Consider the following 12,774-nt stretch of genomic DNA (forward strand, 5'->3'; position numbering starts at 1 on the left):
CGCGTCAGGTTTGCTCCTCTCACCCTCCAGGTCTGTGATCATGGCCTCGTGTTTGGTCTTGAGTTTCTGCAGACTCTTGGATTTCTCCTCCTCCTCCGTCAGGTTGGTGGTGTACTCGGAGATCCTCTCCTCCAGCGACTTCTTCTCCTGCGTTCACAAAATAAACCGTATCAATATCCTCAGAAAGGATGCAACACTTGGCAGCGAGCGGTCACATCAAGCGGTTACCAGATTCCTATCCGCTCAGTCAGTCGGGGCTTGGACTGTGAGCCGTGGGGTCGCCGGTTCAAGTCCCCGACCAGACCTAAAATAAGGTGTGGACTTCTACTTGGAGGTCCCAGTTCACCTCCTGCCCTGCTGTGGTGCCCTTGAGCAAGGCACCGGACACCCCCTTTCCCCCCACGCTCCCATTGCTCCCCGGGCGCTGTACACTAGCTGCCCACTGCTCCTAGTGCTAGCCAGCCTCCTAGTGCTAGCCAGCCTCCTAGTGCTAGCCAGCCTCCTAGTGCTAGCCAGCCTCCTAGTGCTAGCCAGCCTCCTAGTGCTAGCCAGCCTCCTAGTGCTAGCCTCCTAGTGCGTGCTAGCCTCCTAGTGCTAGCCTCCTAGTGCTAGCCTCCTAGTGCTAGCCTCCTAGTGCTAGCCTCCTAGTGCTAGCCTCCTAGTGCTAGCCTCCTAGTGCTAGCCTCCTAGTGCTAGCCTCCTAGTGCTAGCCTCCTAGTGCTAGCCTCCTAGTGCTAGCCTCCTAGTGCTAGCCTGTTTATGGGTAACATGTGAAGACTCTTTCTGACCTTGTTCAACTTGGTGTTCTGGTCGTCCAGCAACATGACGTCCTCCTCCACCTTCTTCATCTTGGACTCCAGAGTGACCTTCTCCAGCTGAAGCTTCTGCCTGGCTCCTTCCTCCTCGTCCAGCTGCTGCTCCAAGTCCTGTGAGGAGAAACGTGAGGGGAAGGAAGGAAGGTTAGCAAGGAAACCGCAAGCATTGGTGTGTTTGTTATTGTAAGTCGAGTTGCTAAAGTTATGGTCAAAGTCGCTAAGGATTCATTTCACTCTTCTCTTCTGACATGGTCAAAAAAAAAATATTTAACCCTTGCGTTGCGTTCCAAAGCCGTTACCGTTCATCGCGGGTACATTTTGACCCGTGATTTATCTCAGTCCAAAACACTCCAAAATAATGACTATCATCAAATATTGTATACTACATCATAACTAACTTATTATGCATTTATAACCGCACAATCCTGTTGTAATTGTATTCTATGGCCCCAAAACACATTACACCACATATTCATTGTCTAAAGTCAAAGATGAATCTTGATTGGGCCGAATGTGACCCACAACATGCTGCCGGGTCTCAGACCTTCAGACTTGGCTAAAATGGTCAAAATCAGTTTGGTAGTGTTGATAAAGCTGTTGTGGAGGACATCACGAAGCCTTGTTCCGATAGAAACAAACTAGACCGTAGTTATTATATAATTTTAACTTGAAACGGGTCGCCTGAACACGACATAAGGGTTAATAGAGATAATCAAAAAGGACTTGAAGCTGTGTTCACTCAAACGTCTTGAATGGTGTTGGAATAAGAACATTTGTAAGTGGTCTTGAATAACCGTTTATTCTGTGCCGTAAAAACGGATGGAATATGTACAGAATTAGACGGAAAAAGACGCGATATTTCTTCTTGTATGTAGAAAGAACTGACCCCGATGTTTTGCTGCATCTTCTTCCTCTCCCCAGACAGCTGGGCGGCGCGCTCCTCCTCTTCCTCCACGCGGGCCTCCAGGTCATGAAGGATCTCCTCCAGCTCCTGCTTCCTGGCAGCCAGACGCGCTCTCATCTCCTCGGCCTCGGCGCAGAGCTCCGTCTCCGCCTGGAGCTGCTCCTGCAGAGCCATCTTCTCCGCACCCAGCTGCAAGCACACGAATACATTACATTTCATAAGTGACTTCAAGATAGTCGGGGACACACACACACACACACTATGGACCTCTGTGTCGCCCGACAGCGCAACTTACATGATGCCGTTTAAAAAATATAATAATAAAGGGCGGTGCCGGCCGTCAGCGAACCGACCCGGCCTTTCTGCACGACTGTCACTCAAATGCGGGACAGCCTCAATTTGTGGGACGCCGGACAAATAATAAAAATGCTGTGTGGCAGTGTGTGCACAAAGCCGGACACCTGGTCACCCTACACACACACACGGTGCTGCCCCTCACACACACGCTTCAAATCAAGTTGCTTAAATGCTTGAGCTACGTTTTTATTATAATTACTGTGAAATGTAGGCCCATTATGTTTGTCATTAAAAACAAATGCACACTGGCAACAGGGTTCATACACTTTTTCACAAATTATTCTCCATGACCAAAAACATTACTCTCTCAGCGGTACCACTGAAAATGGTTTATTTTAACATGGAACAGGAAAATACGATCTCCGACTACTTTCAAATCCAGGCTGAAGACTTTTCTTTTTGTCGCTGCTTTTAATTGAACTATTCACATCTTAAACTGCACTGTAACTTTTATCCATGTATTTTTCCTTTTAATGTTTATTTTATTAGCTTTTCTTTTTTAATGCTTAATGTCTTTCATTTTTTGTAAAGCACTTTGAATTGCCTTGTGTTGAAAAGTGCTATATACATAAACTTGCCTTGCCTATCTAAAACAAATCAAATAGTAGGCTTACTAGCTTCTACTCGCTAAAGCAACTAAAATCTCTCACCAGCAAAATGTCATTTTACGTTTCATTACCATACAGTAAGTATTATCATTATAGTATTACTATTTCGGCGATTAGATCAAATATAAATTATATTTGATGCAACTTTAGTTACATTTCCATGACTTTAGGAAAAATATTGTTTTCCGTAACTTTTCAAGGGCCTGGAATTATCTTTTTGAATTTCCATGACTTGTCCAGGTTTGTAATGACTAAGAACCCGGTGGAAATGATTTTCTATTTATTAGACTATTAATAAAAAAAATAAAAAATAAAAATCATGCTTCCAGAAAGTGGGGGGACGGCGATCCCCCGCGTCCAACGGCCACTACACCACTGGTCACTTCGATATCGTTGACTTACAATGAGTGCAATAAACCATAAGACAACAAACTCACATATTAAGTGACGCTGCCTTTGTTTTAAATAAGTCGGACGTAGCGTACCTGGTGCTGTTTCTCCTCCATCTCGCGGATCTGCACCTCGGCGTACAGGTGCTTCTCCTGCGCCTTCAGCAGCTCGTCGTCCTTCGCCGACATCTCCTCCTCCTGCCGGCTCACCTGCAGCAGAGGCTTCACCTGGGGCAGGATGGAGGAAATCAAGAGGAGTTAGAGAGGAAAAGGGATAGGTTGTGAAGATGCAGTAGAGAAGGTGATGTTGGCTACGATCAGGCAAGCTGTCTGAGGTGGTGTCGGAGGCGGAGGATCACCTTGGTGAAGAGTCTCCACCACTGCCAGTTCCTGAGCTTCAGATACGCCGCGCAGTTCCTCTGGATCACCTTCATGGCCGTCAGCTGCTGCTGTCTCTTGGCGAAAGCCCTGCGAAGCAATATTACACATTTAGACACTTCATAATAACATGCAATGGACCACAAAAAAAGCAGAGCTGCAGAGCTGCAGCACAAGTCTTCAGACGATTCATATTTATAATATTATTATAAATATATTTATTCTATTTTCATGTATCTTTTATCACCCATTTTACATTACTTTCTTATGTATACATCCATTTTGTTTTTCCACTACTTATTTTAACTTCTTATGTTTATTTACCTTTTATTTTATCTTTTTACCACAAATGCTACATTTAAATTCTTATGTTCATATAAAAAAAAATTCAATTGCATTTTTTGCACATTCTCATGAACTTCCTAGATGTTTTTATTCAATGCTTTCCCCTTCATTCTCAAACAGATCCACGACCATGAAACCCAATACGAGAGTAACACCTACGTCACTTCCGGGCGAAAAGTACGGCCCCGCCCACTTTTGGGGGGAAAGAACGCTGTTGGTTGAACGGCGGTCGATACAAATTCTGAAGTTTTTGCCAATCCGATCAGAAATGTTTGCAAACCGTGGATTGTCTGATCTTCAAAGAGCCCGGTTACGATGGCCAGACAGGCAAACGATTACATTCAATCATTTGAAATCGACGATCGGGCTCGATATATGGTTAAATTAAAATCAGTAGGCGAGGCTGTAATTTCTCCAGCTGTTACTCTCATGAGCGAGGCGGGAAATAATAGTTGTATCGTGTCAACAAGCTGTGTGTCGTTTATTGCACCTCAAACATTAAAACAGATCCAGAGGTCAGTGTTTCTGGACTTCCTCTAAGAAGAAAGGACGGGAACAGAAGAGCTCTGTGGCTTCAGGCTCGATGGCCGTTCAGATGACAGCGTTGGTTCGATCGTCGACTGATTTTAATGTAACCACATATCGAGCCCGATCGTCGGTTTCTAATGGCTTAATGTAATCGTTTGCCTGTCTGGTCATCGTAACCGGGCTCCTTGAAGATCCACAAATCCACGGTTTTCTTACATTTCTGATCGGATTGGCAAAAACATCAGAATTTGTATCGACCGCCGTTCAACTGACGGCTTTGTTTTCTCCGAAAAGTGGGCGGAGCCGTACTTTTTGCCCGGAAGTAACGCATGTGTTGCTATCACGCATGTCCCTCCTGGATAAATGACTAAACATCATCCCGTTTCTGAGAGGCGGGGCTTCTTACTTGCGGGCCACGTATCCTCGGCACCAGGCCTGGAAGCTGATGATGATGTCGGTGATCTTCATGTCTCGCTCCTCCTCCAGGTGAGCCAGGACTCCGGCTCTGAAGAACACTTTGCTCTGACCGATCCGGTACAGGTTGGGGTCCAGCTCCAGGCTCTTGATCTGCAGGGACAGAGGAGGCGGCATTTAGTCAAATGGAACGAGAGGTCTTAAAATTAAGTGTCACTCTAGTCAGCAACCTAGGGACTGCAGATGGAAGTTAGCCATTAGCTCAAATCTGGCATACTTCATCTCTTCTCTTTGATTCATGGATTTGTACGCATGGTCCCTCTTGAGATAAATACATAAACAGATTTTAGGCTGCGACAAAAATGCTAAGCTAAGTTAATTTGAAGCTTCCTTACCATGAGCACACAGGCCTGCTTTCCATCCATGAAGCCCTTGGGGATGGAGTTGGGAGTGAGGATTTCATACCTGAGAAAAAAAAAAAAAAAGTTGGATTTGTAGTTTGAGTTTTTTTCTTACACGTAGATATACATTTATTTATTTATTCCACACATGGCAGTTATTGTTGAACAAAACATGTACACTTCTACTGTTTTTTTTATAGCACAAGGAGCAGGGAGAAGAACATCTTATTTCATCTTCCCTGTCTTAAAGGTCACCTATCATGCTATTTTTAGGCAATAGCACAGGTCTCAGATATATAAAAACATGTCTATGAAGTGTTTTGCTCAAAATACCAAACGGATCATTCTAGCCATGCCTCATATCGCTCTATTTCACTTCCTGTTTCAAAAGTGCTGATTTGGGGAATAAAGCTTTGAAGAAGAAGGAGGGGTCTGAGCTCATGCGGGACCCGGCAGCTACCGTCTAAACTAAATGCTGCCGTGATGAAACGCCATATCATGGATTATCAAGGCTCTGAAACAGTCTGGAGCTCAAAGGCTTTCTCTCTTGCCGGTTACACCACGAGGTGAGTTCCTTTCTACTTCCTGCTTCTTCACACACATGCTCTCCAGCACAGGTTAGCTCTGAGTGTTAGCGATGCTAATGTAAACACCGACCACATTACGTCCAAAACAGTCGGGCATTGTTTCTGATTGGACCGTGGGTCCACATTTCAGATATTACGTCATATCGGGCGTACATCTGGATCAGCTCCGTTGTTCCCCGTTTTTAGAGATTTGGGTACGGAGGAAAAGAGAGGGTTTTATTTGCTGACGCTGCGTGAGTTCCCGACACACCGGGGACACATGTTGATGTAGAGAAGACATCACAAAGTGCATTTTGCATGATAGGAGACCTTTAAGAAAAAATTAAATAACTATAGAAAAGTCAAATAAAAGCAATATTCTTTCAGTCACAGTTGCATACAACCAGAACACAATCAAAAGTCAACTTCATACTGTCTAATTACGCTTTCTTTATACATTTTCTTAAATGTAACAATGTTCTTACAGCCCTTTAAATCATTCAGCAAAGAGTTCCACTTCTTTACGCCAAGAGACTCATCTGCTTTAAAGTAGAACGTGAAAACTGATGCTCAACATTAAAAAAATATGTTTTGTATATTTTCTGGCAGTATTCTGTTTTAAGTGACCTTGGGTCGCCTGAAAGGCGCTATATAAATCCAAGTTATTATTATTTATGCATAACTAAAGCCATACTAGGATCAGTGTGTATTTCTCCTCCCGTTACCTCTGTCTGAACTCCTGGAAGACGATGCGGTTGGGGAAGCCCTGTCTGCAGATACGGATCCCCTCCAGAACTCCATTGCACCTCAGCTGGTCCAGAACCAGAAAAGGTTCCAGTTTACCGGCCTGAGAGAGGGACAACAGCTGATTAGGATCTCGATTCAACACGGTGCCTTAGAGACGTCTACAACAACAAGAATGGAACCAGAGGAACGAGACACAAGAACTTAAGGAACTACAAAGGTCCCTTATGCACATTTCTGGTTGTCTTTCCACCGCAACTAAACTCCGATGGATTAAACACAATGGCAGCATTTGTTGAAAATAAATTATTCAAGATGGGGCTGCACGATATTGGAAAAAACTGACATTGCGATTTCCCCCACCCCCCTGCGATATGAAAAAATACAGGAATTGAAGAGAAGACAGTTTGTCCGCAAACCATCCTTTCTTGAACGTTAATGATACAATCGGTATTTTTCTAACTATATTTAATGATGACGGATTTTAGTCACGGACGTCTGGATCTTAAGTTATCAGAGCAACAAGCTGAGCTAGCTCGGTTAGCAGCGCCGAACTGCCCTGGAGAAACACATGAAACGACTTCATTCAGTGTTTTTACCTTTAATCACGGGGTCCGTTCGCTTTGGAGATTTGATTGTGATTGGTGGTTTGCTGTCAGTCACTCAAGCACCCCCGACACGAGAGCCGCGCGAGTTTTCCTTTTGTAGCCAGCAGCAAAATAATTGTAACATGACGTGTTTGAGTTCATTTGCCTACTAAAAGGTGGGGTATGTAATTTATTTCAGAAACACTTGTTATATTCCATGGAATGCTCTTAACATCCCGATAGCGATGAATACATGAAGTGCTTTGACAATAAATACATAAAACATCTCATCTGTGGAAGCCGTGGCGCTGTAAAAAGCACGACCAATCATCTGAGCCGGCTAAAGTAACTGGATGGCCTACCTGCCTGTCAGCCTTCCATCTGGTGCCCTCATTGGTCATGTGCGCGTTCGTGTGTGTTGGAGGAGGGGCTCTGTGAGGAAGTCTGAAGGACGGCGGCGTACTTTCAAATTCTAGCGCACTCGAGCTGGTTTCTCCATTCTTACCTACCCTACCTTTCATATCGCACGTCCTAACAAAATGTGTCTTGCGATGTGAATATCGCGCATATCGTCACGACATGATGTATCGTGCAGCCCTAATTCAAGACGTAGATGCCATGGGGGTTAAACTCCACCATTACACTTTCTGGGTGTGTTCAAGGACTTTAGAAAACAGAAAGTGTGGGGGACGTTCAAACTTTTTTAACTTTCAGGGTGCTTTGAATTCCTTGTTTTTATTTATTTTAGGGATGGAACTATAGCGCAACAACTACATTTAATTGATAGTTCCATTGCTCAAAACACTGGTTTAGTTTCCTAGTTCCATGAATGGTTAATGTTCCTCTGGAGAATAAATGTCAGTATTCCTCGGGTACCTTCTTCTCGTGGTTGGGGATGATGCAGCGGACAAAGTTGGGGTTGGTGTTCCTCAGAGTGGCCATGAGTTTGGACAGCTGCTCTTTGTACAGCTGGCCGACCGTGCGGAACATGCCTTTACGGGTCTTGAAGGCACCGGGCATGTCGGCCATAGAGACTTTATCCAGACCCACGATGCGGTCCACTGAAAGAAGACAGAAGTACAGAGAAGCGTAAGAAACCAGAGGACTTTAAATTCAATCATTCGATGGTTTAACCGGGCAAGACAAAATGCATGTCACGAGGAAGAATGAATATGACCATTTCCTCTCGGTACACAAACACCAGGAGAGAGTAGAGGTTGATAAACCAGTGAAACACCACACACACACACACACACACACACACACACACACACACCCCGAGTGAATGCAGGAGGGAACCAGGAGAGGAGTCACAATGCCGGTGAAGGGTGGAGCGGTTTCACACCATAACAAAAACTGTGCACTGACTGGAGTGGCTGGTTTGTAGAAGTGAAAGCTATGTGCGATGGTTCAATGAAAGTCGTTGTGAGATTGGACGATGTGTTTTTAAATCAGGATTTGTGATGATATTAGTTGATCGTGTTGGATTTCCAATAATGTGATAATTTCGTATATCCTCACAGGCGTGGCAGTAAAAAGACCTGCATAGCTCCCTATCAATATATCTATTATCATCAGGGCCATCAGGGCGTAGCTATGCTCCACCTGCTCTGAACACTAACCGCTTTGCAAAATCATCCATCCCTTCTGCCCTCAAACTTTTAAATTCTTGAAAGGCTTGATTATTTATTCTTGTGATGCTTTGAACTATTTATCGTGTAAATTTGAATGATCCACATCTGTGCTCCCGGGTGTATCGGTGTGTTTTCTTGCTGTATGTTCCTGCCTGTGTTCATGACAAACTCGTTGATCGATAATAGAGGAGCTTTTCATATATTACCAAAAACAGATTTGTCCCATCTTTAATCCAATGAAGATATATTTTAACACATTTAAAGTTCTATTCTGTTTTAAGGCTTTTTTAAGCTATAAGCCCATTTTGATTATTATCTTGTTGCAATTCAGCTTATACTTATATATTGTAGTAAAAGGTGCTTAGTATTGCTTTAACTTCATAGATATTTGTATTACATATTCTCTTTTAGGATATTCTTAAATGGTGAACTTTAACTAAACCTAGCATTCTGATTATTTTTAATTTCTGGATGATATTGTGATTCTTATTCTTATGGAGATGAAGACTACTCAACTATATTTTCTTATCGTCCCATGCCATGTCAGGAAGGTGTAAAACTTTGGTGGTTGCAGTGGAAATGTGTTTCTTGTGGTGATAAAAAACCAAACCACACCCATGCAGTATATACCCATTGCTGCGGTACTCATGACCACCACCAGGAGTTCCCAAACAACGCTATTACACAGAGGGAGAGAAGAAGAGTTCACCGATGGAGCAACAAGTGGTTAGGATGACTTGGGTTGCGGTCGAATAGTCAAAAAATCAGCTTCTAAGGTCTATTCCTAAGGTCTATTCCTAAGGTCTATTCCTAAGGTCTATTCCTAAGGTCTATTCCTAAGGTCTATTCCTAAGGTCTATTCCTAAGGTCTATTCCTAAGGTCTATTCCTAAGGTCTATTCCTAAGGTCTATTCCTAAGGTCCATTCCTATCGTCCATCGTCCATCCCCATCGTCTATCCCTTGACCTCTGAGTGAAACGTCACGGGGTTAAGGGATAGTGGATAGGAGAATTCAAAAGGACTTAGGAGAAGAGACTGCGGTGCTTTAGAGAATCGACTGCACTTTCACTATCCGACGTGTTTATGATGCGCCAGCGGACGTCATGAATATGCGTCTGCTGCTGTGGGGGAACTACAGTTCTCTATACAGCGGACTACATGGATGTTTAATAAGAATGATCCCAATACGTCGGACGTTTTTGGGAGAAAAAGTCAAACTTTTATTTTGAAGGCCCGATGTTCTAACGCTGTGCAAGCAGTCGGCGTTGGACTGGAAGTACCGGAGACCATAAACGGTTCTGAAAACTTCTGTCACGTAGTGATCATCTTCTCAATAAAACATCTTTGCTGATGTTTTTTCGAGTCTCCTGGCCAATCAGAATCAAGATTGTTGCCGGAAGTCCCCACGGAGGATAACTTAGCAGTAGAACTATTCTTTATACATCCATGGGTACAACTTCAGATAAAAATGAACACATAATAAAATATGACTCCCGGTCTGATGACTGACAGGTCACAGAACAATGGGGGCTATCTACCCTACCCACGATTTAAAGTATTTCACACAGACTATCTCCTCTTTGCTCTTCTCTCTGAGTGGAGCAGCAAGCTGTCAGAACTAAGTGAAAAACAAACCATGGCATAAAATATTATTATGTCGTAATACATCTATTTCTCATTAAACCTTTTTAAAAGCATTATTTGGTTCTGTGAAGGGATATAAGGGATATATGCACTTTAATATTGTATGCTGCAAAGCGTATATATTACTGCAGGATTTTTTGTTGAGTAGATTTGAGTGGTTCAACATTTCGGGTCGCGATCTATCGACTAAGGAAAAAGTGGGTCCGAGGCGTGACCAGTTGAGAACCGCTGATCTAGAGAATTCGAACGGCTCTTATCATGGCTGCCACTGAGGTACTTCCGGGTCGTTTCACTCGGTTAGGAAGGTTCCTAAGCTAAATGGACTATTCGACCGCAACCTTGGACATTTGACTGCACAAAGTTATTTTAAAGACATTTAAACGACAAACACAATCGAGGGGAAATAAGCACGTTTTAAACAGACAGCAGGAGAAAAAGGGGAAAGAATAAATGAAGAAGAAACCTCGTCACCTGAGTCTGAGTCTGAGTGAAGAATAGGAAAACGCTCATAAAAATAGGCTCTCTGACAATTCTTTACCTCTGAGACCCCGTGAAAGACAGACAGAAAGGGGCCGCACAGAGGAAGAGATGATGGGTCAGAGAAGGTGAAAACAAAGGCCCAAACACCAGACAATACAAGAGAAAGAAATCATGATGAAACACGAAACCAAAAGCCCATAATGAAATATATTCCCACATTGAAAACTGACCCCCAGAGACAGAGGGATTTCTGGGTAAACTTTGCTTTGACTCACCGTCCTTCCAGAGCTCAGAGACAAACTTGTCGGTGGACTGGTTGAGCAGAGAAGCCACGTTGTCGTTCAGAGGGTCCATGTTCTTCATCAGCCACTCGTCAGCCTTGTAGTCCACCTGGAGAGACGTGGGGCAGCGGTTAGGGTAAGTTAGTATCTTAAGGCTCCCTTATGGGGCCTTTGCACTAAACTAGAAGCTCATTTTCATTCATGTGTCGAGTCTTCTTAAATTGACTTTCTATTAGCTATATTAATCCATTCTTGCACAATGCTATTTTATTTCTGAAATGTTTATGGCAAAACCTCAATGAAGCATTTGCATTTACCTTTCCGGCGTAATGGATGACGCAGAAGTCGGCTTCATCCTTCAGTTTCTTTGGTTTGAAGAACTTGGGGTGTGTGCCCTGCTCCTGGAGAACCTTCTCCACAAAGCTCTTGTCGGTGGCTTTGGGGAACCAGCACTCCTCGTCCAGAAGAGCGAGGATACCGGGGGGGCTGGCCTGCACACGGGAGAGGAAGAGGTAGATATTAAAGGTCTCCCATCATGCAAAATGCACTTTGACGTCTTGTATACATCAACATGTGTCCCCGGTGTGTCGGGGAACTCACGCAGCGTCAGAAAATAAAACCCTCTCTCTTTTCCTCCGTACCCAAATCTCTAAAAACGGGGAACAATGGAGCTGATCCAGATTGGCGTCCGATATGACGTAATATCTGAAATGTGGACCCACGGGCCAATCAGAAAGCTGCTATCAGAAACAATGCCCGACTGTTTTAGATGTAATATGGTCAGTGTTTACATTAGCATCGCCAACACTGTACTGGAGAGAGTGTGTGTATTATGTACATAATATATGCCTCTAAATAGCATGATAGGAGATCTTTAAGTAGAAATGGTGTGACACTAAAAGCAGTAGAAGAGCTTTAGAAAATGTATTTCATGTTTAAAATGAATATTTCTGAGCTTAGTCTGCCCAGTTTATTTGTAAAAGAGGCAGCAGTGTCAGTGTATTGTTTGCATGCTTTATTTATTTGAATGACTATTGCAAGTTGTGTTTCTTGTGTTCAAAGGTTTTTCACCTAAAAAGACCCATTCAGCAACTAAATGGAAGTTTGTTTCAAGTGAACTGCTGAAACAAAAGACTGAAAAGTAACAGGTGCCGTGTCATCGGAGTGGAATCCTGTTTAAAAGTCCAGTAGCTGTTTCAAGTCCCTTTCAAGTGGGGACAGGTGTGTGAGGTCTGCAGAACGTACGGGTTTCTCGATGAGGTCGATGCAGGGCTGCAGGTCCAGGCCGAAGTCGATGAAGCTCCACTCGATGCCCTCCCTCTGGTACTCCTCCTGCTCCAGCACGAACATGGTGTGGTTGAACAGCTGCTGCAGCTTCTCGTTGGTGTAGTTGATGCACAGCTGCTCGAAGGAGTTCAGCTGCGGGACAAAGGAGACGCACGTTAGAGAAAAGTGGTGATCGACAAATAAAAACATCACTTTTTTTTTTACACATATTTGTTCATGTTAAATGTTTGTTTTTCATGTGTTGGGTCTTGATTTCTGTCCATGTTGATGTTACACATGGAGCTGCTGTGATGCTAGGAGCATTTCAGACTTGATCTGACCATTAAAGTGTTATCGTAATACAGTGTCAGGCACTCTACCCACCTACCTACCCATGTATCTATCCATCTACCTACCTACCCACCTACCCATG

General features: G+C 43.7%; 1 protein-coding gene across 2 annotated transcripts in view; it reads right to left on the bottom strand.

Annotated features, from left to right (window-relative positions):
* Positions 1-12,774, bottom strand: part of LOC117450981 (myosin-9-like) — a 58,748-nt gene that overhangs the window by 18,240 nt on the left and 27,734 nt on the right. For both annotated transcript variants that reach the window (XM_034089048.2, XM_034089047.2), the window contains 12 exons: positions 12,321-12,494; positions 11,393-11,566; positions 11,070-11,184; positions 7,913-8,097; positions 6,431-6,552; positions 5,134-5,203; positions 4,731-4,891; positions 3,433-3,541; positions 3,170-3,301; positions 1,702-1,908; positions 789-926; positions 24-147 (listed from right to left, as the gene is read on the bottom strand). In XM_034089048.2, coding sequence (XP_033944939.2) covers positions 24-147; positions 789-926; positions 1,702-1,908; positions 3,170-3,301; positions 3,433-3,541; positions 4,731-4,891; positions 5,134-5,203; positions 6,431-6,552; positions 7,913-8,097; positions 11,070-11,184; positions 11,393-11,566; positions 12,321-12,494 — 1,711 coding nt within the window. The remainder of the gene's footprint in view (positions 1-23; positions 148-788; positions 927-1,701; positions 1,909-3,169; positions 3,302-3,432; positions 3,542-4,730; positions 4,892-5,133; positions 5,204-6,430; positions 6,553-7,912; positions 8,098-11,069; positions 11,185-11,392; positions 11,567-12,320; positions 12,495-12,774) is intronic.

This window comes from Pseudochaenichthys georgianus, chromosome 8 (assembly GCF_902827115.2).
Source record: "Pseudochaenichthys georgianus chromosome 8, fPseGeo1.2, whole genome shotgun sequence".
NCBI classification, from domain to species: domain Eukaryota; kingdom Metazoa; phylum Chordata; class Actinopteri; order Perciformes; family Channichthyidae; genus Pseudochaenichthys; species Pseudochaenichthys georgianus.